This window comes from Anas acuta, chromosome 1, assembly GCF_963932015.1.
Source record: "Anas acuta chromosome 1, bAnaAcu1.1, whole genome shotgun sequence".
Lineage (NCBI taxonomy): Eukaryota > Metazoa > Chordata > Aves > Anseriformes > Anatidae > Anas > Anas acuta.
In genome coordinates this window covers 150,961,802-150,986,702 of record NC_088979.1, presented here as the reverse complement: position 1 = coordinate 150,986,702, position 24,901 = coordinate 150,961,802, and the positions used below count along the sequence as shown (strand labels likewise).

Genomic DNA, 24,901 nt, shown 5'->3' with positions numbered 1-24,901 from the left:
AAAAAAAAAAAAAAAAGGGACAAGAAAACGACCCCCGCGCTCCATGGCGGACGCCAGAACGATTGCACAAAGGCACCATTTCAGGGCTGAAATTTCACCGCACCAACGTGATTAAAGGATTCCATGCAGGGTGGGGGGAGAAGGCTGAAGGCCACAGCGCTGCGAATTAACCTTTTCTTGGTAAGGATGGCCGGGAGCAGGAAGCACTTGTGTTCTTCGGGGTCAACCCCCTTCCCACACCTGCAAGCATCTCCACGTTCCCTGTGACCCGTCATTTTGCTCAGGGACCCCTTTCGGCCTTTGCTTTCTCGCCTCCAAAAGCAGCCCCTCCTGCACACACTGACCGACAAAGAAAGGATGGATGGGTGGGTGCTTCTATAGGGACCAGAAGGAGAATGACAAACACGGCTGGTTATACGAGCTGGGTCCCCAAGCAGGTGGATGTGAACTCCCTCTGGGATGTGGGTGTTTGTCTGCAGGCACCGACCACACGTACAGCATGAAGAATGCCTGCTTTAAACGTGAGCATGAGCTTTAACATGAGCTGGTTGGAAAACGTCTTCCTGGACCAGTGTAAAGAAAAAAAAATCAACATAAAGCAGAAGCAACAGGTGCACCTTACCTTGTTTTCACTTAAAAAAAAAAGAAGGCAAAAATTCCAAGGGCACTTTTTAGTAAGACCACCTGCTATGGAGGACTCGGTGTATTCTGCCTTCCTCAAGCAAAGCAAGAGCAGAGAGAAGATTAAGAAATGAAAACCAGGTATTCGCTGGCTGGAAGCCCTTGCAGATTTTAACACATCCACCCAGCCCTTTTTGATCCGAGCAGGGAGCTATATTATATGTTTATTCTCCTCCTGGCACATCAGAGGCGAGAATGCAGGTACCTTCAGAGGGCAAATGACTGATCTGTCATCACTCTGCAGATTACCAAAGGAACTCCTTATTTAACCACTGTCGTGCCAATGCTCGATGCGCTGGGCTTCACGCAGCTGAGGTGGCTTTGGGAGAGCACCCACGGCGCATCAGAGAGGAGCTGAATGAGGAGAGAGCGCAGCACCCGAACCTATCCGGCCGAGCTGGTGGGACCGTGGCTGGCGACCGCGTTTCCGGCTGGGGCAGTGCCACTGAAAGGGGATCCCCAGCACTGATAAGCAGCAGGAGCAGGGAAACAATAGGTGATTTGATGAGAGCTGCTCTACGATACTCCTGAGAAGCTCCACGGCCAGCTCTGGCCAGAGAGGAAATTGGGGGTTTCCACAGCAACCTGCTCAGGGGACAAAGGCCTGACTGTCTGGGGGGAAGCAGTGGAGGTGTCTCACACCCGTGTTTTAAGAAGGGGTAGTGGCGGAGGGCTGCAGTCTTTCTGAAGCCAAAGTACCTGCAAGCTCATTTCTGTCCAACAGTAGTTCAGCTGGCTGTTGGTCCTAGAACTGGAGAGGAGGGGCAGGTGGAGGCAGCTACTGCAGTCTTTAGCCTAGCTAAAAGGTGGAAATAAAAGAAAAACTTGGCACTTTGCTCCCTAATCTCAGTAAAGCCCACACAGACCGACACAGAATTAAAGAATAACCAAGCTGATGTACAGAAATAAGGAAGGGTTCAAAAGAAATCCTGGGCATGTAGGGCAGAGATGGGAAAAACAGGTGGGGGAGAGGAAAAAAAAATACTTTCAGCTTAAAATGGGAAGGCTTATAATTTATTTACACAAATATAAACAAAAATAGAAACATCTGTTGGAGAAGGCAAGAATCAAAAGCGACGGCTGATCAGTCTGTGATAATTAACTCATCCACGCCCCAGTCTTCATAGCTCCCATCAGGTAGGTAACGACGTATGATTATGGGGATCTTGCGTGCTCTGGAGGAAGGACAGAGAGGTGAAAAGAAATGCCACAGCCTTCACTATAGCATTTCAGCAGGCAATGGGAATTGAGGAATGCTGCCTTGCTAGCTTCAGGTTTAAGTGGGAGATCTGTATGGCACCAGAGATTTGGCATTACACAGTAGAGAGAAGTACCAACAACATTTTCTTTTGTAGGTGCAAAGCACTGAGCAAAGTAAGTCTCTAAACTAAGACCTCCAGAAGGAAAACCCAGTGAAGATTTTTTTCCCCTTACAAGACACTACAGAAATGTCAGAATTCTGAGAACCTTCCTTTAAACCTGACATCTATGGAGTGTTCTGCATGTCTGGGGGTATCAGGTACATTTTAAAGAAGGATATGTGAAATATTACAGACCGTTCAGCCACCAAAACCCAGTAAAGCTGGGATAGAACACAGCGTCTGCTAGCAGCAGCTCCAATTAGAAAGCGAGAAAGTGCTGAGCAGAATTTAACTTAGTGGAAGCAGATTTAAATCTGCAGAATGTAATTAGACAGTCTGGAATCTAACCAGGGCATCAGGTTTACGACCATATCAGACGTGAAAAGTAATACAACGTCTTTAATGACCACATTCAGGGCTTCTGTTTTTCTGGTGCCAGAGAAGCTCCCTCGTGCCAAGAATCACAATTTAATTTTGGCACAGCACAGGATGCCACTGTGTGTCACACTCCGGCTGCTTTCTAGAGCTCACACTCAGACAGCAACCAGAAGCAATTTAGGATCTTGGAGATCTGATAGGAGCATGACCCATGGAGGTTTTAGCGATGATAAAAGGAGCTGCTGTAATAGAGATATGAAGTCTGCAAGAGCAACTGCAATGCACTGAGAAATTTGGGGAGCAGAGGGACAACTCAACTCAAGCATAGGGACTTCATTAGTAAGGGGGTCTGGCTGCTCTGCTTGCAAGAAGCCTGCCCATGACATATTAGCTCGCTGACCACGTCAGCAAGCTGTGGGCCAGAACACTCTGCTGTGGAAAGGTGGGCCTGTCAGCAGCCTTCCAGAAGCTGATTTTGCTAGTCAGAAAGGATTTATTTAATCTCTCTGTAAGCAAGGGTTGTGCCTCCTGCAAGCACAATAAGCCAATTTTAGAAGGATGCAGGAAAAACAGACTTTCTTACCAGGGCTTTCACTTTACCAACCTGACCCTTATTTTAATTTTTGCCAGCACTCCCTTTGAACACAGGTCTGTTCAGAAGGCTCCTTCGCATCAATCCCTTTCAGGGAATTAAACTGATTCCACAAAGATGAGGACCTTGTGTTCTCATCACAGAAATAAGAGACGCTTGTACTCCCAGGTAAAAGAGATCAGAGCACTGCTAATCATCAGCACTATGCAAGAGCTCCCATGATGGAAGAGCAGCTGTGGAGAAGTCCCAAGGAGCAGAAAAGGAAGGCAACTGAGGTACTCACTGCTACTGAGGGAACAAAATGTCCTGGAATGAGCTGCATGGAATAAACTGCTAAATGCTGGGATGAGGAGGTGAGTGCTTGCTTTATGGAAATCAATACGCTCACTGCCAAAGGCCGGGACTTACTTGAGTTCTTTCATGGCAATCAGCAAGGGATCTGTCTCTCCTTCCAATTCCACCATCACAGGGGCACACATCCTGGAACAAAACATCGACAACCATTTGAGAGAACACGAAGAAGGGACAGCTAAGCACGTGCCTGCGTGTTGCACTCTCATCCGCCTTGGGAAAAAATTTTCCCCAGGGGACTGTGGACCGAGTTTTTGCTTGAATGTTCTTCTGGCCCTGCCAGTGAGCAGGCTGGGGGTGCACACGGAGCTGGGAGGGGACAGAACCAGGACAGCTGATCCAGCCTGGCCAAAGGGACATCCAATAATGCATGGCATCGTGCTGAATTAACAGGTGGTGGGTGGCCAGGAGGCAGGGGGAACGCTGCTTCAGGACGGGATGCATCACTTGCTTTATGTATTCTGTTATTATCATCATCATCATCATTTCTCTTCCTTTTCTGTCCTATTAAACTGTCTTTATCTCAACCCATTAGATATTTTACTTTTTTTTTTCCCCCCTCCCAAATCTCTCCCCCATCCCACTGGTCGGGGGAGAAGGGAAGTGAGCAAATGGCTGCGTGGTGCTTAGCTGCCTGCCAGGTTGAACCACAACAGAGGAACAGAATATCAAAACTGATTTAAAATGGATCTAACAAAGAGGGTGGAAACACTGGCATCCCCCATGTTCTCACTTGCTCCCATTTTCCAGACTTCCTTTAGGAGAAAATGAGAGGCTGGATTTACAATGCAGTCTATCTCTAGGGAAAAAATGCATTTTACAGAGGGTTGTAAAACTAGTGCAAGCACTGCTGATGATTGTCTCTCTGTCTGGTGGCAACAGCAACAGGAGTTCATGTTATGTGTGGGTAAGGCCACTGGGGGGCTGCTGCTGGCCTAGAGTCAGCTCCGAGAGCAGAAGTATGCAGCTGAAGGAGAACCAGGCGCCAGAGTGCTTTGGATTGCAGGTCTGGCACATGCCCATCCCATCTCACCCATTTTTCTGGTCTTTGACCAGCTTAAAGAATGCACACAAAATAGCCTCCTGGAGTGATAACTGGGCAAAGAACAGCTCAGCAAAGTGACGATTAAGGAAAGTTCATTTAGAAGCTTGTAAATGGTGAGGAGATGTGGAGAAGCGCTATTTTTGAAGGTGAATGTAGCCAAGATGAAATTCAGAGATGCCCTTTCAGACAAATTTTAAGACAGTTTTTCAAAAAGCACAAAACTTTTCGACATGTATTATTAAAACTGATCTGGACACGTAAATGGAAGAGACTCAGTGCAGCCAGCCTTAATTGCACTCAAAATAGGACTCAAGGAGCATTATCTATCATAAATGATGCCACGCTATTCCAAACACTTAACAAACTTATAGTTTGTTACAACTGCACTCAGAGATTTCAGGATGGCTATACCATTCCTAATTCTTACAACCATGTGATAATAAACAAAGATGTTGGAGAGCATCTCTCCCTAAAACTTTAGCTTTCGCCAACCGGTCCTGAGCTTTCCAGCCCCTGCTGGCTGCCTTAGCAAAGGCAGAAAGCAGGATCAGTGTGTCACATTCCCCATTTTTTTTGCCTGTGACATCTGTTAGAGATGTAAGGACTTACGGTGTTGCCTTTCAGTGCTGATTGTGATGATGATACACAAGCTCAGCTGTCAGGTAAGGGACTACGTGAGGTCCAAATATGCCTGCTGTGGGGATATTTGGGATACAGCAAGGAATACTCACGCTATCTGGAGGGCGCGTGTGCCCAGGACTCTGGCCCGCTCATACTTGGTCATGTAAGGGGTGGTGATCCGCTTCTGGTTAGCCGCCTGCCGCTCTCCTGAAGGGAGGATCTCCACGTTCTCCTGTCCCTCCTGGGGAAAACAGCACAACGCTATGGCTCGGCTGCACCTCAAGCCCGAGCGGCAGGCGAGCCAGCGGGGGCACCCACCTCCTCCGCATTCTCCAGGTCCTCCAGGCCCTCGTCCTCCTCCACATCGTCGAAATCATCCCCATCGAAGCTGAGGAGCAGAGAGAAGGGCATGTCAGGCATCGCGCTTGGCTGCTGGCACTCAGTCCGGATCCTGATCCTGATCCTAATCTGGATCCTGATCCTGATTCTAATCCTGATCCCTGTCCTGATCCAGATCCTGATCCCAATCCCGATCCTGACCCCGATCCTAATCCCAATCCTGATCCTGATCTCAATCCTGATCTCAGTCCCAATCTAGATCCTCATCCCAATCCCGACCCTGATCCTGATCCCAATCCTGACCCCAATCCTGATCCTAACCCCAATCCCGACCCCGATCCCGATCCTGATCCCAACCCCGATCCTGATCCCAATCCCGACCCCGACCCCGATTCCGATCCCGACCCCGACCCCAATCCCGATCCCAATCCCAATCCCGATCCCGACCCCAATCCCAATACTGATCCCGACCCCGATCCTGATCTCAATCCCAATCTACATCCTCATCCCAATCCCGACCCTGATCCCAGTCCCAATCCTGATCCTGATCCCAATCCCGACCCCAATCCTGATCCCGACCCCGATCCCGACCCCGATCCAGATCCCAACCCCGACCCTGATCCCAATCCCGACCCCGACCCCGATTCCGATCCCGACCCCGACCCCAATCCCGATCCCAATCCTGATCCCGACCCCGACTCCAACCCCGATCCCAATCCTGATCCTGATCCCACTCCCGACCCCGATCCTGATCCCGATCCCAGTCCTGATCCCGACCCCGATCCCAATCCCGATCCTGACCCCGATCCCGATGGCTCCCCGTCCCCTAGCCCACCCCCTTCTCCCTCTCTCTCTCTCACTTGTCCTCGTTGTCAGACATCTTGTCTCCTTGCTCCCGGGCCGCCCCTGTCGCTCCCCGTGACGCGGTGGCGGGCGCCCTGCGCCATGGCGCCGTTGCTGTGGCGACGCGCCGCCATTTTACCCCCTCCTCCTTCACCCCCCTCCTCCATGGTCGCCGCCGGCCATGGCGGGCTCGGAGGGAGCAGGCAGAGCCCGGTACAGCCCCAAAACACGGGAGCTGCTGCGAGGTAACGGGGCCTGAGGCAGGGAAGGCTCCGAGGGGCTGTGTGAGGCGGTGGGAGACCCGTGTCTGTGTCTGTCTGGTCCCTAGGGATCCCCCCCCTGCCCTTTCTGGGTGTTGCAGGGACGTGGGGAGCCCGGTTTTTACACAAAAACGCTATTTTCCAGCCATGATGGAGGAGTCGAAGCTGACGAGCTTCCAGAGGCGATGCCTGATGGAGTGCCTGGAACGTGAGTGCCGTCCCCCCTCGCTGCTGTGGTGAACAGCTCATGGCCCCCATCCCAATGCAGGGGGTGCTCGCCTCAGGGCTGCTCGGATGGAGGCATCCCGCTGCCCCCTTCCACACGGCAGCATTGCTGCTGATGGTTTGTGTAAGTACTCAGTGAAGTGTCCCCAAACGTCCACCAAAAGATGTGTATCCATGAGCAACATCGGTGGCACCATGGATCGTTCTTGGCTGCGCTACGCCAGATCTTCAGCTGGTGGTTGTCTGGGGTCAGCCAGCCAGGCTACCCTGTGTCTGACATCAATATTTTGGGTTTGTTCTGCAGGGGGAGATGCCCTGCCCCTCCAGTGCCACCCCACATCCAGCAAACAACCAGTGCCTGTGCCGCCTGCTTCCTCCCCACCGCTCTGTCAGCCGAGCAGGCTTTCAGCTAAACCTCATCTTCGGCCTGCCAAGCTCTGCCAGGCAGGAGATGCTTACACCCGAGAGAAATTCAAGCCACAAGCAAGGAGTAAGTCAGAAAATGTCACTAATCATGCCACCCAGCCCCTCTCTCTTCCCCTTATGTCCACCCTCTGCCTGCAACCTCAGCAGCCATAGGAGGTGTTCTTAATTACTCTTCATCCTCACACTTTCTGACTTCAGAGATGCTAAAAAAAGAGATCTCTGAGAGAACATTCACTGCAAATGCTCACTGACTTCTGCCCGCTAGCTAGGGGAATTATAAGTGATAGGACCTTGTACAATCCTTGTGTAAGAAGGGGTGCTGTATAATTTTCTATCTTATAAACATGTATCAAACCTTTGATGTCAGTTTGGTTTTCTCTTCACAATGAGCATGTGTGTGCAGTTCAGTCTGGGGATGCACTGTCATTAACATCACACTTCTGGTGTCATTAGCAAGGCAGCAGGGTGGCCAGGCTCCTTGCTGAGGAGACAGGCTGCTCAGGATTTATTGTTTTTCCCTTCTCATTCACAGGAGATTTGGAAAGGGAGAAGCAAAGGCTCCAAAATATCTTAGCGACAGGGAAGGATGTGGTGGAACACCAGGTGAAGCAGGCGCTCGTTGAGACAAAAGAAGAGGAGATTGAGATCGACCGCTTTGAAGAACGTATGTTGTCATGTAGTCTAGGAGGGGAAGCCTGGAAAACTGCTCCTGAGGGTTGTGAGGCAGGCTGTGTGGCCTCAAATCTGAAGCCCTGGGTGGAAGAGAACACAAAGCCAGGTTCCCAGAGAAAGGACTTGACAGCGTGCTGCTGTGAGCCAGCCTTCCTCGCAGAATTTGTTCTGCAGAGGCTTGCTGGCAGATGCAGGCTGTCTGGATTGCCCACGGAACACAAACTGCTGGCAGAGGAATACCGTGGTGATTCGCAGGGGCAGCCTGGGCAGAAAGCCCAGGTACTGTGGATCTTTTCTCCAGCCAGTGTGACTCAGTGTAGGCTGGGATGTTTACCAGCCTGACCGTGGTTTGGGCTGTGTTTATTTTCACTCCAAGATCAGTAAAGCTACGCTAGCAAAGCTTAAAAGTAGGGCAGAATTTTAAGCAGTGGTGGACTTTGGCCTGCACAGTATGCTGGGATGGCAAAACCCTGCCTTATGCCTCCCTGTGCTTGGAACTGTGTGTGTGAGCACTCCAGACAGCCCTGTTTTAACTGGGACAGCACAGATTGACAACTGTTAAGCACAGAAAACTCTCACATTACAATGAAAACTCTTTTTCACAGTGTTTTCTCTTTGTCAGTGATGAATGAAGTTCGGGAGAGGCAGGAGTTCCTGGCAGAGATGGAAGCTCTAGGACAGGGCAAGAAGTATCAGAGAATTATCCTCACTGAAATCTCCCAGGTATGCGAGGGCCCTGGCAGCACTGGCCCTACAGGATGTTAAGTGTCAGAAACCCTAAAGCACGGTCTCCCTCTTATAGCCGAGCAGGGAAGAAGAGAGGACATTTAATTCTCTTTTGTGGCACAAGAGGGGCATGAATTTGAGAAATTGGGGATAGGAGGCTTTCAGCCTTTCTTTCTACATCTGCATGCACCTTAATCAGGGAAGCAGAACTTTTGCTCTCGGAGTTCGCTTAAAAAAAAAAAAAAGAAAGATTAAAAGCTCTTGGCATTCTCCTCGCTCAGCCCTTCCCCTTTGTCCTTCGCAGAAAATGCGCGAGATGGAGATCATTGACAAGAAGAGAAGCGAGGAAGTGAGAGAGACCATGACAAAAGACTTTCCTGCTGGGAACAAATCCGATTCCCGTGACTAGGCCAAGGGAAAATCACAAATGCAGTTTGTTCCCACCTCTTCTCCCCCATCCCTGGCGTTAGAGTCTCGAGGGCTGGCCTGTGCCTGCCTCTCTCTCAGTGGTTCCCCCGAAGAGGGGGCAGCAGCACCTGTTGCCTAAAGCCAGAAGGCAGGAACTGTTTGTGTGTAGCAAGCTGTTGTAAAGTCCTGCCCGTGCAGCAGATCCCTTCCTGCTCAACAATATTAAAGAGATGAAAACACGGAGCAGCAGCTATTAAAACATGACAAAGCCTTTTGGTTACACAATGCCTCAGAGCACAGCACTCCACGCAGCTACAAATGTCACTCCTTCTCCTCCATCTCCCCAGAGGTGGAGGTGTCTAGCAGAGGTACGATGCTGACGTGTCACCACCCGCATCCACGACCCGCTCCAGCCTGCGCAGCTCCGGGAACGGCTGCGCTGGCAGAGGGCGAGGAGGAAGATGCAGCAGCTTGGCCTTGCGCAAGCACGAGCCTCCAACATTACTGCAGGTCAGCGTGACTGCGTGCATCAGCAGACTTCTCCGGGGCAGCTAAAGTGGGCAGGCTCTCAGGAAGACAGATTCAGTGGCGGGGGAGAGGGGATTTCAGTGTGCTGCTCTTCGCAGCAGGCTCGCTGTGGTTTTTTGGTTCCTGAAAGCGTGGTATGCTGAGCAGCCCTCAGTCCCCCACAAAGCCTGGAAATGGCCACTGAGTCACCGCCTCTGTCCTTCAGCAGGCTGAGGCTGAGGAAATCTGGAGGTGGATTTTAAAGTCCCATCAGCTGTTTCTTAGCAATACTCATCAGCCAGGCAGCGTGCCCTGTCCCCAGGACAGCGTGAGCACGGAAAGGAATAAGAAACCTAAGCCGTGATCGGTTTTTAAATCCTTTTTTCTTTTTTATTTCTCTTCAGGTGAATGGAAGTCACGGAGTTAGTACAGTGTAACTTACAAACCAAGGTTCTGACCGGGCACGGGGCCAAGGAGGTGTCAGGCTGCGGCCATCCTGACGGCCTTTGGCAACGGCAACGCGACAGCAGGCTCTAAAACGGACGCGTTTCTCCCCGGAGAAGAGTTGTGCTTTGGGATCTCTCCCCTACCACCGCTCCTGAGCAGCCTGCTGAGGTGTGGCAGGAGCGGCACGGCGTTTGGGAGAAACTGGGGGGGCTGTTTCCAGAACGCCCCCTGCCAGCCGTGTCGCAAGGCACTGCTTCGAGAGGGTTTGGGCTGAAGCCTGCTGTATTTCTGGAAGGGAGCTGGGGGCTGACACGACTGATTTGCTAAGGGGAAGGCGTGACAAAACAGCTGACCGACCAAACACCCGTGGAACAAAACGATCGAAGGAGGCAATAAATAGCTCCTCGCCTTGGAGGAGAAGGCAGGAGAACAAAACTGGAAGGCAGAAGGGATGGGTGGAAGGATACCGCCCGCCCCTTCCCTCCCCTGATGTACACACACACACACATACAACAAATAAAATAAGGGTTTGAAGAGTTTCGGGGCGGGTTGGAATTCATGTAGTAAAGGAGGCGTTAAAAAAAAAAATAAAACCAACCAGCCAAACCCTCTTTACACACTTTTAAAGTATATACAGACGAAGCTGGGGAAAGGTCAGTTGCGACTCTGCCTCTCCCCCCAGCCGCTCAAGGGTGGCACTGGTGAGCAGGGGCTCGCCCCTTGCACTGAGTCAGTCTTGTGCTTTTCTGCCCTGGCCTGGGACAGGAATGTTCCTCCCTCCCCCCGAGGGCAGCAGGCAGCGGTGGTTAGCAGCAGTGGGGGTAAGATGTCCTGAGTAGGGCACGAGGGCTGCCTCTGAGCAGCTGTACGCGGTCCCCTGGGGTCCTCTCAGCCCCGTAATGCTCAAGGGGACAGCTGGAAATAAATAGGGCCCCGGTTATTTTTCTTTTTTTTGGCTCTAGAGCCTTGTGACGTGAGAGTTTGTTTTTTTTAAAAACATTTTAGTTCAGGCCAGTAAAACCTAAAGAATCCTGCTTCCAATGCCAGGCTTTTCTCCTGCAGTTAAAAACGGGGCAGGAAAAGGGGACGAGAGCAGGGAGCGAGGGCCAGCCAGATCCCCCCCTGCAAGAGGATGGATGGAGGCACACGGAGCTGTCACAGGACGAGCAAGGGGAAGGGGGGGGACGGTTAGTGCAAGTTTTCCCACAAACACCAAGCTCCTCGGCTTGCTTCTCAGGCGGGAACACGGACAGGCGACAGGGAAACAGTTCTGAAAAGCGACTCCACTTGCTCCCGGCCTTGTTAGCAAGGCTTCGGAGGAGGAATTCGGGCAGGCCCCCTACCCCGGGGCGGTCAGGCAGCGCGTCGGCCCTGCCCTAGCTTTTCTCCTTGGGTGACTTGCTCTTGGAGTCGTGCTTGTTGCCCAGCAGCTTGAGCACCTTCATGGGCTTGAATTTGCCTTTCTTCTTGCCCTCGGCCTCCGTCTCCTTGTGGAATTCTGGGGTGGCAAAGGAGGGGGGTTAGCGGGTCGCGCACACAACAACAGGGACAAGGAATCAAAGCTCTCCACCACACGCACGCTTCCTTCTGCCTAGCAGGGCCTCACAGCCCAGCCGTGCTCCCAACTTTTCAGGGCCCTACAGGAAAGGCCTCATTGTCTGCACGGAGCAGTGTCGCTTCCTCCTTCTGCACGCAATTTCATGAATGGTTTAGGCGCTGCCCCTGGCTGAGGTCAGCGGCGAAACCACGGCTCCGCAGTCCTCCCGCTCGTTCCTTACCTTTCCTTTTAATCATGGCTTCCAACATTTTATCCTCCTCCTCTTCCCTGAAAGAAAGAGGGGGGAGACAGCTCAGCGATTCGACCCCGAGAACAGCTGCTGCGGTGTTTAAAAAGGGTTTTTTTTGTGGGGCTGAGTCAGGAAAACCCACTCTTCCCCTCGCCCCCACCCCACATTGCTCCTCACCTCTGCCGGTCCTCGTCCAGGCAGTTGACGATGGCGTTCCTCTGCTCGATGATGGTCACCAGCTCCTGCATCAGCACCTGCTCCCTCACCCGGTCCTCCTCGGTCCAGTCCTTCTCTGCCGAGCCAAACCCCAAGGAAGGATAAGAAATTACACGGCTGAAGGAGCTCGGAGCTTCGGGGATCCCAGAGGTGAAGCCCCAAGGGGAGAAGCGGAGGCAGCACGAGCCGGGGCGCTGCTTTACCTGGCTTGTTGAGGAGGCAGCGCAGCTCGTACTCCACGTCCGCCTGCCGCTGCTCCAGGTTCTGCTGCTTGAAGCTGCAAGGGAAGGGGGCACGGCTGGGACCCGCTGCCAGGCTCCAGAAAGGCAGAGCATCATCCCAAAATTGGGGGTGACCTCGGGAAGAACCGAGCCAAGCCCCACCAGGGCCCAACCCCGACTGCTCGAGGCCTTTCTGAGGTCGGTTCTGAGTATTTTTGGACACTTTTGGCTGCTCGCCCTCCTTCCCCTACTTCTCCAGGCCCTCCAGTTTTGGCAGGACTCCCCACGGCACCGTCAGTGCCCCCTACCACGCACACACACACACGCTTACATGTAGATGAGCTCCGACTCGTGGCGCACCAGCATGTGCTTCTCGTGGATGAGCTTGAACCAGTCCACCAGCAGGCTGTCCTCGGGGCTGTCTGCCAAGCAAAAGGACAGTTCAGAGCCAGCCCCAACCCCGCAGGATCCCGTCAGCGCTCCGCGAGGGTCAGCCTGACCTCATTCATCCTCTTCCCGAGCCCCAGAAAAAAAAATCCTCGTCTCCTCTTTCACCTGCTTCCACTCCACGAGCGGGGCTGGGACCTCTCCCGGAGCCCCCGCACGGTTTTTTGTGCTCTGTCCTGCCCCACCTACCATTCTCAGCGCTGCGGAGCTTCTCCTCCAAGGCCACCCCGCGGTGCTCCAGCTGGTCCAGCTGGTGCTCGATGGCATCCATCTCTCCGTAGATGTCTTCCTCGGGGATGTACTGATCCGTCTGCACCTGCCGAACCCCACAGCGGGGACTGCCGTTACCACCACCCTCCATCTCCTAGCATCCCGCAGGCTGCTCTTTCCCCCGTGGTTTCTCCGAGGACCCTTTTACCTTGCGTTTGATCAGCGGGAAGCCGTGACCCGGCGCAGGAGGACGCGCTGGCTTGGAGCCCTTGGGAGGTTTCTTTGCCGAGGGCGAGGCAGCAGGCGATGGCTTTCGGTTGAAGGGGTTCTCTTTGCAGGAGGACTGGAGCGAGAGGACAAAGGGAGATGATGCGTGAGGAGCTGGAAGGGGTACAGCATCCCAAGAACTGGGGTCGAGCAGACGGGCAGCCCTACAGCCTGTCCTACCCCACACCCTCCCAGAGGAGCACAGCACTGATCCCCCCCAGCAGCCCAGACATGGGGTGACAGCTGTCCTCAAATTTGGTGTGGGTTCCCCAGCCTCCCTCTAACAAGCTCGCCGAATTATTTTGGTGATGGTTCCCTTCTTGTTTGCTTTGAGCACCTGGAATTTTGCATGCAGGGCAAGCAGAACAGGAGCACGGCCACCACTTAACCAACACACACCCCCGAGCCTTGCTTTCGGGACACATCCACCCACCCCAAACCCATGTTAGGCACAAACCCAGACCAAATCCCTGCTTTGAGGTCACCACCTCACCTTCAGCTGGGGTTTGGGCGAAGAGGGGGGCTTAGGGCTCCCGGCACCCCCATCCGAAGCCAAGAGGATGGGCGTGGGGCTAGCCCCAGCAGGAGGCTTGGGGGGCAGGCGGCTGGGGCTGGTCTTTAAGCTGCCAGCAGAGATGCTCCTGCTGGCGTGCGGGGCGCCGGGCTGCGCCTCCCCACCGCAGCCGGCCAGCTCGCTGGAGGAGGAGAAGGAGGAGGAGGTGGTGGTGGAGAGGCTGGCGGGGGCGGCAGGGCTCTCGCTGGAGGAGACGCTGGCCAGCGGCGTGTCGGGGCTGGAGGTCTTGGTGGCTGTCGGCGTGTGGACGGTGGGCTCGGAGGAGCTTTTGGGCACCGAGGCCTCATCGGTGTCAGCCAGCGCCTTGGCCGAGCTCTCCGAGTGGATGCTCTCCAGGCTGAGGGCTGGGGACGGAGCGGAGGAGGACGGCTCGGAGTGCGACAGCCTGGAGACGGGGTGGTGGGCTGCAAAGGGAAGGGAGAACTCGGGGGGTAAGGGGGGCAGCCGGGAGAGGAGGGAGGGGGTACACAGTGGGGTTAGGGGCATGTGGAAGGGGTGAGGAGGAGGGATAAGGGGGTGGGGGAAAGCTCACCGAGCGGGGAGGCACTGGGGGCTCGCGGGGCTGGCCGCTTCTTTGCCTTGGGGCTGCTGGTGGGAGTGATCCCGTACCAGGGGTGGAGGGATTTGGCAGCAGCCTCCCCCTGCTCCTGCTCAGGCGTGCTCTTCTGGGCAGCAGCAACCTCCTCTTCCTCCTCCTCCTCCTCCTCAAAGGGGTTGTACGGTTTGGGCTCTGCAGCATCGGGCTTGCTCTCCTCGCTCTTGGCTTTGCCCACCTCCTCCCCGTCCTCCTCCTCCTCCTCCGTCCTGCTCGGGGGCTCGTGGCCGCTCCCCGGGGGAGGAGGAGGAGGAGCTGGCTTCTTCTTGGGCTCTGCCTGCACTAAGGCCATCCACGGCGGGTCCTTGGCTCTCGCAGCAGCTCCAGCACTGGGAGAAGAGAGGAAAAGATAGTGCGACGTGGCAGGGAGCAGCTCGGAGGATCCCTGCGAACAGAAGGACGTACCGATCGGAGGAGCAGGGCCTCCCTCGAGGTTTTGGGACAGGGGGGCTGGGCTCAGGTCCCCTACCTAGAAACACAGAGGGGAAGGCTGTCACAACACCAAAATGACGAATAGCAAGAGGTTAAATCAACGCAAAGGTGCATCTCCCCGTGGGAGCCTGGTGGTTCCCACTATTCTGCAAACCTCGTGGCGTTTCTCCCGGGCTCAGTGCAGCCGGTCTCCCCCAAATATCCCCTTTTCCTCCCAACTTTACCCTGGAAGGGAACTGGTGGCTGAAGCAGCACCAGGCTCTCTCACCGTTCACCAAGCCAGGCGCGCAGTCGCTTCCCTCGCCCTGCACGGTGGAGCGGGGCCGGGGCACGGGGTGGGAGGCTGCAGGGGAGAGGGCCGAGGCATCCGTCGACCTCCTCGGGGCCGGGGTGGGCCGAGTGTCTCTGAGGCGTGCGTCCAGAGGGCTGGCTTTGTCCTGGCTGGGCGCTGAGGGCTTGCTGGGAAGGGGAGGCCTGGGGGGTGTTTGGGAGGTGGGTGCCGCGCTCCCCGCGTGCGGCGTCGCTGTCTGGGCTTTGCTGGAGGTGCTGTCCTTCTCCTCCGGGCTGGCCGGCCTCTCTGCAGGCGGCTGGGTCTCCGCCACGTTCTCCACAGCAGTGCTGTTGTCTTTCCCCACCTCTGTTCCCGCGGGGAGCCCGTCCTCCCCCACGCTGCCGGCAGCAATTTCAGTTCTCAGCTCCGGCGACTGCCGCTCGGGGCTGGCCCTCCTGTCCATCTTCCCGCTCACGGCCAATTTCCCGCGATGGTGTGTGCAGACAAACGTCCCCGCCTCCGAGCCGGGCTTGTACGAGCCCGGGAGCAGGGTGCTGGAGCACTCCTTGCACCTGCCAAGGAGAAGAAAGAGCCCCGTGAGGTGGGAGAGGCCCTCCGGGGTACCGAGAAGGGCTGGCACTCGGAGATCCTTGCAGGGCTTCACCCCTGCTGCTAAATCGCATCGTGATCTTGGGGGAAGTCGTGCAGGGAAGGAGAGGAACAGAAAAACATCATCACACCACTGTGTGCCCTCGGTGAGCTCGCAGCTCCAGTGCTGCATGCGTTTGGGTTCCTCTTTCAGCTCAGGAAGGATGTAATAAGGGGCAACGGTGGTGCTGGGGGGCAGCACGGGTTCCAGAGCCAGGAGAATGAAATTTGCCAGGCTGGAAAAGATGCACCTGGTGGGCGCCAGGAGAAGGAACAAACACTGAGCATGAACTCAAACAAACTCAAACTTGTGGCTCAGGAAATCCCTCAGCTGGAGGCTGGAAGGGCAGCCAAGAGAAGGAACATCCATGCCTGGTCTGAGGCTCGTCCACCCTCTCCCTGCTGAACCTTTGACTCCTCCCTAATGAAGCCCTCGAGGTGCAACCCTAAGGACACAGCCCGGGCAACCGGCTCAGCCCTTTTCCACCTGGGAAGGGAGGAGGACAGCCTATATGAAAGAGCCGAGGGCAAGGGGCTGAGGAAGCAGTCCCATGAAAGCCAAGCTTGTTTCTTCTTGCCTGAACACCCGGCGCTCACAGCTGCTGGCCGCCCTGCGCCGCAATCAGATAATTTGGGTGAGGAATTCTGCTCCGGGTGTCCACTTGGCTGCTGCTTCCTTTGAAATGCAGAGCAGAAGCGTAAAGACAGCGGGGCGGGGAGAAGAGGCATGACGAAATGAGAGGTAACAAGTTCGGACACGGGGAGAAAGGAGTTTGTTTGGGTTTTATCTCTGTCAGCCCACAGAGCACGCTGCCACGGAACGCTCCCGAGCAAACAGCAGCCGTGAATCAGCAGGGAAAAAAAAAAAAAAAGACAAAGAAAGCACACAGAGAAAAAATACTTAGGATGACGTTTTGGGACTCTCACTGCTCAGTCTGAAGGGCCACTAGCTGTGCCAAGACAGGCGCTGCAGCTCTCCCGTTCCTGGCCCTAAAACAGTGCTGCACCTGCTCTCCAAAGCTCCTGCTTCTGCCCCAGCTGCGGACAAGAAGCGTGTTGGGTCCCAGCACGGCTCCCCTCTCACAATACTCTTTCTAAAACACACCCCTGGCTGGCTTAGTCAGGAGCTGCTCACACAGTGAAACGAGGCCTCTCATAACTTTCCTGTGGCTCAGCTTTCCTGCCCTCAGATGCCGCCTGCCCGCTTGCAGGCTCTCGTCCTGTGGTCCAGAGGAAAGATCTCACCCCCTCGTCAGCCCAGCAGGGAAAGCGAAGCCAAATGACTTCACCGGTGCTGCAGGTAAGGACCTGCACCCAGGGAGTAACTGCAGGGCTGCTGATCCCTCCTTCCTCCGTTTGCTAACAGCTTGCAGCTCCCCACACGCTGCCCCTGAGAGCTCAGCACCGCCCCGGGCACCGCGGGGGGAAGGAGATCTGCGGGGCTGATCTCGTGGTGGGGGTGTTATGTGGTAGGGAGGCAATAAAGAGGCAAAACATCCTGGTTTTGGGGGCCGGGAGAAGCACAAGAAGCTGGTCAGCAGAGTGGGAAGGAGCAGGAGAGGCAGGGAGCGGGGGCAGCAAGCAGCACGGGGCTGCACACAAGGAACCAGCCAGCCCTCGAGGCGTAACACCATCACTGAACCCTTCTCTGTGTTGCAAAAAGACATGCAGGGAAGGGGTCTGGCTGGCTGCTGGCCACGTACCTGAAGCACTGGCGGTGGTAGAGCTTGCCCTCGGCCAGGTAGCGCTGCACCAGGTGGACGTGCTGCTGGCAGGCGGCGCAGGTGCTGCTGAGCGTGGAGCGCCGCGACGGCTCCGCCGGCTCCGCGGGGACATCGTCCTGAGGGGTGACAGGCAGGGAGCTCAGCGAGGGGGGCCACGAGGTCCTCGCCACCAGCCCGTGGCTCCTCCAGAGCAGCAGGAGATGTCTTTTCTGCTCACCTGATTCCCCATTCCTGCTCCTGCCTCACCTACAGCATCAGCCTTCCGTAGGAAGGGAGGTGTTTGTGCCCTGGGTGCTGAAGGAACCACCCCATACCCACCCCCCTTGGCCTGTTCCTTACCAGAGGACAAATTTCGGTCCTAGAGAGCAAGCACACTCTCCGCAGGGTTTCCCAAACCACCAAAACCCCAAGCACCCCTCCTACCCCAAAACACGCAGCTGCTAGCCCCCCGCACAGACCGATCTCACCGTGATGGGCTCTCTCCCTTCCCCTCACCCTGGAGGACCACAGCCTCAGGCTGCCTCAAATCAAGGATTCGGGAGGTACCTGCGGCGTGGAGGAACTCTCGGCCGCAGCCACGGGCTTCTTGTGGGACAGCAGGGGCGGCGAGGAGGCAGCGGCCGGGCGCTTCATAGGCGGAGGGACTCTGGCTGGAGACAGAAGGCAAAAGGAGGATGAGGCGAGAGCAGTGACTCATGCCACGCGTGTGGGGGAAGGGGAGGGGAGGGGAAAGGAAAAAAAAATGCAGCCTTGTGACACAGGATGGGACTTGCCACTTGGTGCCTGTTTTAGGGGGCAGAGGGAAAGGCAATCTGGTAACGGGGCAGCCACGAGCCTGCAGCAGGTCCCCTTCTGCGGCCCGTGGACACCAGCCTGTTACCATCATTTGATTTACCCATCCAATGCCTCTTGTCTTCCTCGTTATCAGCTCCCCAAGCGATGCTTAAAGACCAGAGCACCCTAAATACCTGCTGCTAATGCATTATTGTTCCCTACTGGGTTTTGGGGTGCCAGCGGGTCTGCAGAGCACCCCTGGCCCAGCAGCCCCCAAAGGCAGTCCTTGGCTGGGAGGCCAGCATCCCTGGAGAAGTGCCCACATCCACGCACGTGGGAGAGATTTCTCTGGCGTGCTGGAGCCAGAGAGCAGAGCAGGGGCCTGGAGCTCCAGCCTCCACCCCGGAGGGATGCCCTGGAAGAGCTGTCTCAGAGCTTAGGTTGCAGTTGTAAGGACAGATGAGCTGGTTGAGGACACCCCACCCTGCTTCCCCTGTCACTCCAAGCTTACCAGGGTGATAAAAACCAGCTGCGGTAGGCACGTTCCCTATCTAGCTTTCCTCAGTGGGGTAAAGCAGATCACAGAGGGGTCTGATGTGCTCCAGGGGCAAGCCAAGCGGCAGGAATGCAGCAGGGAGGGAGGAGAAGCAAGGCGTTCCCCAGGTGAGCTGTTAAATCCCTCCCTGCCTCTTGTGAAACCTCGCCCTACCCAACTCCCTGTTCCAGGCTTGACTCACCAGCACCGCCACGATCCAGAACAGGCAGGTGTTATCTGTCCCATTTTCTACAGAAAGGAAGGTTTTCCCCTACCTCCAGGCCCACAAACCTCCAAACACCCTCCCCCAAAGTGGCTGCAGGACCCCACAAATGCTGAACTCCAAAACCACCACGCAGGATCCCTTCCCGTGTGTCAACCCCAACTCCCATAAAATCCAATTTTTAGATGCAGAGCACTCCATGCCCAGAAAAAAAAATAAAAATACAAGGTTTGGGCTAGGAATAGGAAGGGGATAGAAGGAATTGGGAAGATTTCTCTCAGCACATGGCGCCTGTGGGTTTCTGGAGCCAATTTGGGGGCAAACTGGAAGGCAGAGGTGGGGAAGGGCACTCACCTTGGCTGGGGTTGTTGAAGTGGTTGTAATACTGAGAGACGTAAGTCATGATGCTGAGGCAGTCGGGGACTTTCATGGAGACCATGTCGTTGGGATCTAGCAGAGCCGGGATGCCCAGCTCCCGCTCTGCCAGCTCGAAGGCCTGCGGGAACAGCAGAAAGAGGTAACGAGAGAAAATTGATACCCTCTGACAAATAACACAGAAATCAAGCCGGGAGGATCCTGCTGGAGACTAAGCAGTAAGCCTGTGGCATCCCAGGTAGACGGGGGATCCCTGACGTGCTGCTTGACTGGAAAGAAGGCAGCAGGAGGGCAAGGGAACAAGTTGCTGGCACTGGGGAGGGCCGAGGACCTGCAGGTAATTCCTACACAGCCAAATACGAGCTCTACTGCGTGGTGGCCTCGGTCACCCCAAACTCTGAGCCCACAGAACCCCAGTCCCTGCCCATCCTTTCACACTCTGGGGTGCCACATCTCCTCCTGCCACCACCAGCGCAGCCACGCCTGCCGCACACAAGCCACTCGGGTGCTTTTCTGGGTCTCGGCGAGCAGAAATAACAGCAACGCTGTGCAAAAAGCACATAACTCCTGCCGTTACGTACACGGCTACTTGAAAGGAAGCAGTGAAGGAAGAAAATAGCCACTTGAGAGCTTCCCACCCAGCAGTACTCGCAGATTACCAGCTACACTCGGCATCCTGCTGTTGCTCCCAGGGCAGCACACCCACAAGTGATCTCTGAGGGCAGGGGGATGCGACTACCAGGATAACCACCTTATCTTCTCTTTAGTGCAGGCTGGACGTTGGTATTTCAGACGTTTCCAGAGAAGCTCCTGCCTGCTGCTTACCAAGAGATTTCTCTCACCCCCTCAGCACTGTCACTAATTTCTTCCCCGCTGCGTGACCTCCCTCCAGTCCCTCTCGTGTTCCTTTTTCCTTCTGTGCACGGTGCAGCAGGGACTTACCAAGCGGTTATTTTCGTAGACATTTTCCTTGGAGAGAGAATCGAAGTCTCTGAAACGAGAAAGCACAAACAAGCGACATGAAACAGAGAGGTGAGAGACATGAGCGCCCCGATGCCACCACACGAAGGTTTTCGGGATGGACAACCTTCCTCGGGCATTTCAGCAAGTCAGCATGTAAGAACATAGATAAACAAACCCTTGGCAAAGCAGAAAAATTGTGAGGGAAACTGGAATTAAGAAAAGAAAGTCTCAAATGGGTGTTGGGCAGGAAATTAGAGGCTCCACCTCTAATTTCTGCCTGTGTGGTACAGGCTGCAGAAATAACCAGGGCACGGAGAGGAACCCCAACAGTTCCCATTGTGGGCACACTGTGGGATTTCACCTATCCCTTCACATCCCTTTGGGAAATCAAAACAGGGATCGAGCAGCTCCCCTTGCCAGAGGAGCAAGGCCACAGGAGGGGACTGAAGGTTAAAATAACCTGCAGGTTTTCCAGAGAGGGGAAGAAATACAGGAAGGAGTTAGCTACGCCTTTTGCACGTTTATGGGGGCATTGGGTGTGAAAACAGCATCACGCTCAACCAAATATAACCCCTTCCTGTCGAAGATCTCAACTTCTTTACAAAAAAAAACCCTCGTGCAGCAGCACGATGTGCCTGCGAGCTACATTCACAGCCCAGAGGGGTTCAGCAGCAGCTGAAACCAACCTGACGGCGCAGTGAAAGGTGCCAAAATTTGGGACAGCGACGCAGGATTCCCCCCGCAGGCTCCCGGGGCCCTAATCAGCACCGCTCGCGTGCCTGTCCCAGGGCTGCAGAGGAAGTCCCCGAAGAGCTCGGGGAGCTTTTCCCAGCTGCCCACGACCCCATAAAATTACACTTCCTCCGTTCAAAAGCGAGAGGCTGCTGGTGCCGTTTCCTCCCAGGCGAACCGAGCTGCCAGAGCGAAAGCAGGAGGCGTGCAGAAGGAGGGCTGGGCGTCCTACAGAAGCACCTTGCAGAAAGCACAAGGCAAACGAGCCCACAGAACTCAGCCGGGTCGAAACACCACAACTTTTCCCACCCTGCACACTGCTGAGAAAAGGTTTCAGAGGCAGGCTTCACTTTGATGTGAATGCTGGGGCCTTTTCCATATTTACGACCAGTTTCCACTGGGAGATGTTCTTCCTCCGGGTCTTTTTTTTTTTTTTTTTGCCTGGAGGACTCCTTTAACCTTGCTGCATTTCTTTATTACTTCTCTTTTAAAGAAAATCCCAGCTTGGGAACGGAGAAGAAGTGATGACAGCAGTTAGGGGTCGGCTGCCCTCTGAGCAGTAACAAGCTTCGTGTTGAATGCCCTCGCTTGCAGGATATGGGAGTGGCGCAGCTTGAAGGCTCCTTGGTGGCCTGGGCTGGGAGTTTTTGACAGACAAAAACACATGTCCACTCCACCCCACCCTAGCAAATTAAAAAAAAAAAAAAAGCCATTTTAGAAAAGCAAATCTGCCTGGGAAAGCGGATGACAGCAGGGAGGACGTGAGGCTCAGAAGGCAACAGGAGGGCTCCTGGGCGGTGAGGGAATACGAGGATGGTTTTCCCACTAATGCAGGAGCAAAAAATCTCCGCTTTTACCCTGGATATTGAGTTCCACCAGCACGAGGCCCTGGGGAGCACAGCTCATGTGGTTGCTCTCCGCTGCCTTTTCCAGCTCTCTCCAGGCACAAACTGGACCACGCCAGTCTCCATCACCCGTAAGGATGTGCAAAGAGCACGGGAGGGTTTCCCCAGACATCATCTCCTCTCCCAAGGAACCACCAGGAACCACCAGTCCAAGGCATCGGACGTGAGAATAAGAGACTCTGGACATCCCAGTCGATGGGACGCCTCGGCTCGGCAAACCCCGGCGTGGCAGCGTATCCTGGAGGAATATTTCCATGCAAATAACGTCCCGAGCGCTTCCCTAATTAGATACTGGCCGAGCCACTAAGTGCTGTGGGGTTGAGGGCAGCTGCCAGCGAGCGCAGCAGGCCCGGGGAAGGGGGGAAGGGAGTGCTGCTCTGCTAAAACCCAAGCAAATCCCTGGATTCCTCAAATATCAACCACGGGCTCGCTAATGGCAGCGCCGCACAACGAGGCCTTCAGCTGCCCAGAGCTTGTCAGGGAAACGTAGGCAGGACATGAGAGGGAACAAATGGGATTTGTGAGCCTGTCTGTGAGCAATCCTGAGGCCCAGCAGCCTTCAAACACGGCTCTCCTCTCCCATTTTCCTCAAGCCTCCGTCTCTCTCTCGGTGCTTGAAAGGTGTGTGCTGTGCCCCCGTGTTCTTCTGGCTCCTGAGTGCCAAAAACCTCCCCTGAGCTCTGGGAAGCTAAAAGATGCCCGCTGGTTTGCTAAGCTGCCACAGACGCCTCACAAACATATATTTCACGCTTCAGATTTCGAGAACACTAAGCAAACAAACTCCTTAAGCCCCGCAGCCTGCTGTCAAGTCGGCCTGGACGCTTCCAGCTTAGCTGACAAGAGGAAAGGAGAGATTAAACGTCTTGCCCCAAGATCACGGTCACACTAAATCCAGGTTGCGCCCGAGGGGGCAGGTTTGCCAGAGGAGTGCCTCTGCTGTTCCCAGACAGGGAGAGCGAGGCAGCGAAACCAAGGTGTGCGCTCAGTGGAAGAAGAGCTGGAAGGCCTGGATGCGGACGTTCAGCCTCGTGGTTAAACACACGGGTCCCACAAGCACGCAGCCTTCCCTCGGTGGGCAGTTCAAGGTGTTGTGGATTCAGCAGACATCGAGCACTTCCAGCTTTGGCTGCTGCTTTCAGAAAAATCAGCGCTCCCCGGGCAGCATCCGAGATTTGCTGCCTCTGATCCAAACCTCCCACTTCCAAATCAGGGCAGGCTGGGGAAGCTGGAATCGGATGAAATGGTGCTGCTCCTGACCACCCTGCGAAAATCCTGCCACGAGATGCCATGTCCTTGTAAGGCTCTGGGCTCTGCCTTTACAAGGCAGCTCGTGCAGAGCAACTGTGAAGCCTTTCGGTAAGGACATCTGCCAGGAGCCGCTGTAAGCCCACTGACAACTGAAGAAAATACGTAAATACGGTCAACGAGAAGCCAGCAGGTGCTTTTAGTGGTCTTTATTGTCAGCTTTTGCTGAACCTTCGCTTTTCGGTTCTGTGACTGTGCCACCGACCGAAAAATCAGAAACACGGGAGCTGCTGCTGTTCTGGTCCTTGATTTGCCTCTTCCTCTCCAGCAGATGAAGCACGTAGCACCCTTGAGACCAGGAGCATCCTCAGAGGCTCTGCTCTGCCTGGTCGGCACCAAACCCTTGCTGGCTGGGCTCTGGGTGACTCCTCAACACCACGCCGAGGGTTTCGAGCTGTCCACCCCACAAAAAGTCAGCCAGCAGCAGGGTTTCCAGCCTACCTGTGCAGCTTCTGCTTGTACCAACACGGGCGCTGGGGCATCGCTGGGGCATCGCTGCTACCCAGGGGCCTGCCGTAGACCGCCTTTGCTGCTGTTGTGACAAAAGGCCACCCCAGGGCCAGCTAGGAAAAGAGGATTTGGCCAGTCGAGGCAGCCTCAGCTGATGGCAGCTGAGGGCAGGCAGGGTTACAGCAGCAGTAGCAGCAGCAGCAGGTCGGGGCAGATTCCTTCCACGGCTCATCCAGTTTCACCAGCGTGCCCCGCAGCCAGCCCAAGCTCCCGTCCGCCTCGCCACGCTCCCATTCCCTCTTCTCCCCCAACCCCAGCCCCAAAACCCCCATGGGGGACACCCTTCCACCTCCCCTCCTGTCCTCCCCCCGGCCTTTAACTCACAGCAGGTCGGGCCGGTGGCGGTGCAGGATGGCGCAGAAGGCCAGGCCGTCGCGGAACGAGGCGCTGAGGTCGCGGATCTCCACGCCTCGGTAGCCCTGGCACTGCTGCCGGCACCAGGCTTGGAGGGCGCCCCGTGGGCCCGACATGGGGGCAGCCGCTCCGCCGAGGGGAAAAGGGAGGCAGCGGGAGCACAGCGGGGAGGGGAAGGGACGGGAGAGGAGGGGAGGGAGGGGAGGGCGGCGGCGCAGCCCCGCCTGCGAGGAGGAGAGAAGGGCCTGAAGTCAATGAAGTCACCAAGCCCTCCCCTCCTGCCTTATTTATTTATTTAATTAATTATTTATTTAATTTTCTGAGGAGGCGTTGGAGCGAACCTCCAGTTCGCGGTCAAAAAGGGAAAGGAAAAAGGCGAGCTTGCTTCTGGGTCCCCGCGCAGGCGGCGGCACTCAGCGCTGCGAGGGCATAAGAGGATGCGGAAAGATCGGGGAGCGAGGTACAGATGGGACATGGGGTGTCTGCAGGGGTAGGCTCCGCGCCAGGGAGGGCTTTGAAGATCGGGACGCTTGGAGCTGCAGGCGGGACCTCGCAGGAAGCCCTGCACGAAGGGGAGGAAGAGCACGATACGATCTCAGGAACCCCTGACACCGAGAAGATGGATGGCCACGAGCCTTGGCTTTTGTGCTGAGTGTAACGCTCTGAGGAGGAGAAGCACGCTATTAAGCATTTGCTTATTTTGCTAAAGCTTTTTTTTTCCCCGTTTCCAGTTAGGCAATCTATACCTACCTCTGTGGAGGGCTGAGCCATCACGCCCAGATGTCGAGCTGATTGCTGCCAAGCCCAGATCTGGAGTCCCCTCTTCCTCTGCACATTTTTTTTGGAGGGGGCTGTGCATTCCCTCCTCCTGTCAGATCTCATGCTCTGCACCATCCACACTCCCTTCCTTTGTGTGTTTCATTCCATAACTCCCTGCCCCCGAAGCTGTAA

At 55.4% G+C, this 24,901-nt stretch overlaps 3 protein-coding genes across 8 annotated transcripts; 1 reads left to right on the top strand and 2 right to left on the bottom strand.

Annotated features, from left to right (window-relative positions):
- Positions 1–1,673: 1,673 nt before the first annotated feature.
- On the bottom strand, positions 1,674–6,340 carry POLR2F (RNA polymerase II, I and III subunit F). The gene is made up of 5 exons (XM_068665968.1): positions 6,229–6,340; positions 5,348–5,417; positions 5,140–5,270; positions 3,421–3,492; positions 1,674–1,856 (listed from the first exon to the last, which is right to left on the bottom strand). Exons 1-5 carry the CDS (start codon positions 6,246–6,248, stop codon positions 1,766–1,768), a joined length of 384 nt encoding a protein of 127 aa, XP_068522069.1. The 5' UTR covers positions 6,249–6,340; the 3' UTR covers positions 1,674–1,765.
- Positions 6,299–10,870, top strand: C1H22orf23 (chromosome 1 C22orf23 homolog). Of its 3 annotated transcripts, none has more exons than XM_068665923.1 (7): positions 6,299–6,456; positions 6,573–6,679; positions 7,001–7,186; positions 7,655–7,786; positions 8,417–8,517; positions 8,825–9,438; positions 9,840–10,870. In XM_068665923.1, exons 1-6 carry the CDS (start codon positions 6,314–6,316, stop codon positions 8,927–8,929), a joined length of 774 nt encoding a protein of 257 aa, XP_068522024.1. In that variant the 5' UTR covers positions 6,299–6,313; the 3' UTR covers positions 8,930–9,438; positions 9,840–10,870. The 3 variants fall into 3 exon arrangements, with proteins under 3 accessions (XP_068522024.1, XP_068522034.1, XP_068522044.1); XM_068665933.1 differs by having other exon boundaries at positions 6,302–6,456; positions 6,617–6,679; XM_068665943.1 differs by lacking the exons at positions 6,299–6,456; positions 6,573–6,679 and adding an exon at positions 6,686–6,820.
- On the bottom strand, positions 9,800–24,901 carry MICALL1 (MICAL like 1). 4 transcript variants are annotated; one of them, XM_068665830.1, is made up of 16 exons: positions 24,701–24,901; positions 20,124–20,172; positions 19,161–19,302; positions 17,821–17,924; positions 17,254–17,390; positions 14,900–15,474; positions 14,605–14,668; positions 14,137–14,528; positions 13,524–14,008; positions 12,972–13,106; positions 12,743–12,869; positions 12,438–12,528; positions 12,089–12,162; positions 11,847–11,961; positions 11,661–11,707; positions 9,800–11,380 (listed from the first exon to the last, which is right to left on the bottom strand). In XM_068665830.1, the coding sequence occupies exons 3-16, from the start codon at positions 19,243–19,245 to the stop codon at positions 11,259–11,261; spliced, it is 2,553 nt and encodes an 850-aa protein (XP_068521931.1). In that variant the 5' UTR covers positions 19,246–19,302; positions 20,124–20,172; positions 24,701–24,901; the 3' UTR covers positions 9,800–11,258. The 4 variants fall into 4 exon arrangements, with proteins under 4 accessions (XP_068521931.1, XP_068521929.1, XP_068521930.1 ...); XM_068665828.1 differs by lacking the exon at positions 24,701–24,901 and adding an exon at positions 23,921–24,143; XM_068665829.1 differs by lacking the exon at positions 24,701–24,901 and adding an exon at positions 20,831–21,470.

Bases quoted from the DNA above. Each gene is read 5' to 3' on its own strand.
- POLR2F (XM_068665968.1), bottom strand. From the start codon at position 6,248: ATGTCTGACAACGAGGACAA. The intron at 5,418-6,228 runs GTGAGAGAGAGA...TCTGCTCCTCAG, and splicing joins ATGTCTGACAACGAGGACAA to CTTCGATGGGGATGATTTCG. The intron at 5,271-5,347 runs GTGGGTGCCCCC...TGTTTTCCCCAG, and splicing joins ACCTGGAGAATGCGGAGGAG to GAGGGACAGGAGAACGTGGA.
- C1H22orf23 (XM_068665923.1), top strand. From the start codon at position 6,314: ATGGCGCCGTTGCTGTGGCGACGCGCCGCCATTTTACCCCCTCCTCCT. The intron at 6,680-7,000 runs GTGAGTGCCGTC...TTTGTTCTGCAG, and splicing joins CCTGATGGAGTGCCTGGAAC to GGGGAGATGCCCTGCCCCTC. The intron at 7,787-8,416 runs GTATGTTGTCAT...TCTCTTTGTCAG, and splicing joins GATCGACCGCTTTGAAGAAC to TGATGAATGAAGTTCGGGAG.
- MICALL1 (XM_068665828.1), bottom strand. From the start codon at position 24,066: ATGTCGGGCCCACGGGGCGCCCTCCAAGCCTGGTGCCGGCAGCAGTGC. The intron at 17,925-19,160 runs GTGAGTGCCCTT...TTCTGTCTCCAG, and splicing joins CTTCAACAACCCCAGCCAAG to CCAGAGTCCCTCCGCCTATG. The intron at 15,475-17,253 runs GTACGTGGCCAG...TCTCCTTGGCAG, and splicing joins TACCACCGCCAGTGCTTCAG to GTGCAAGGAGTGCTCCAGCA.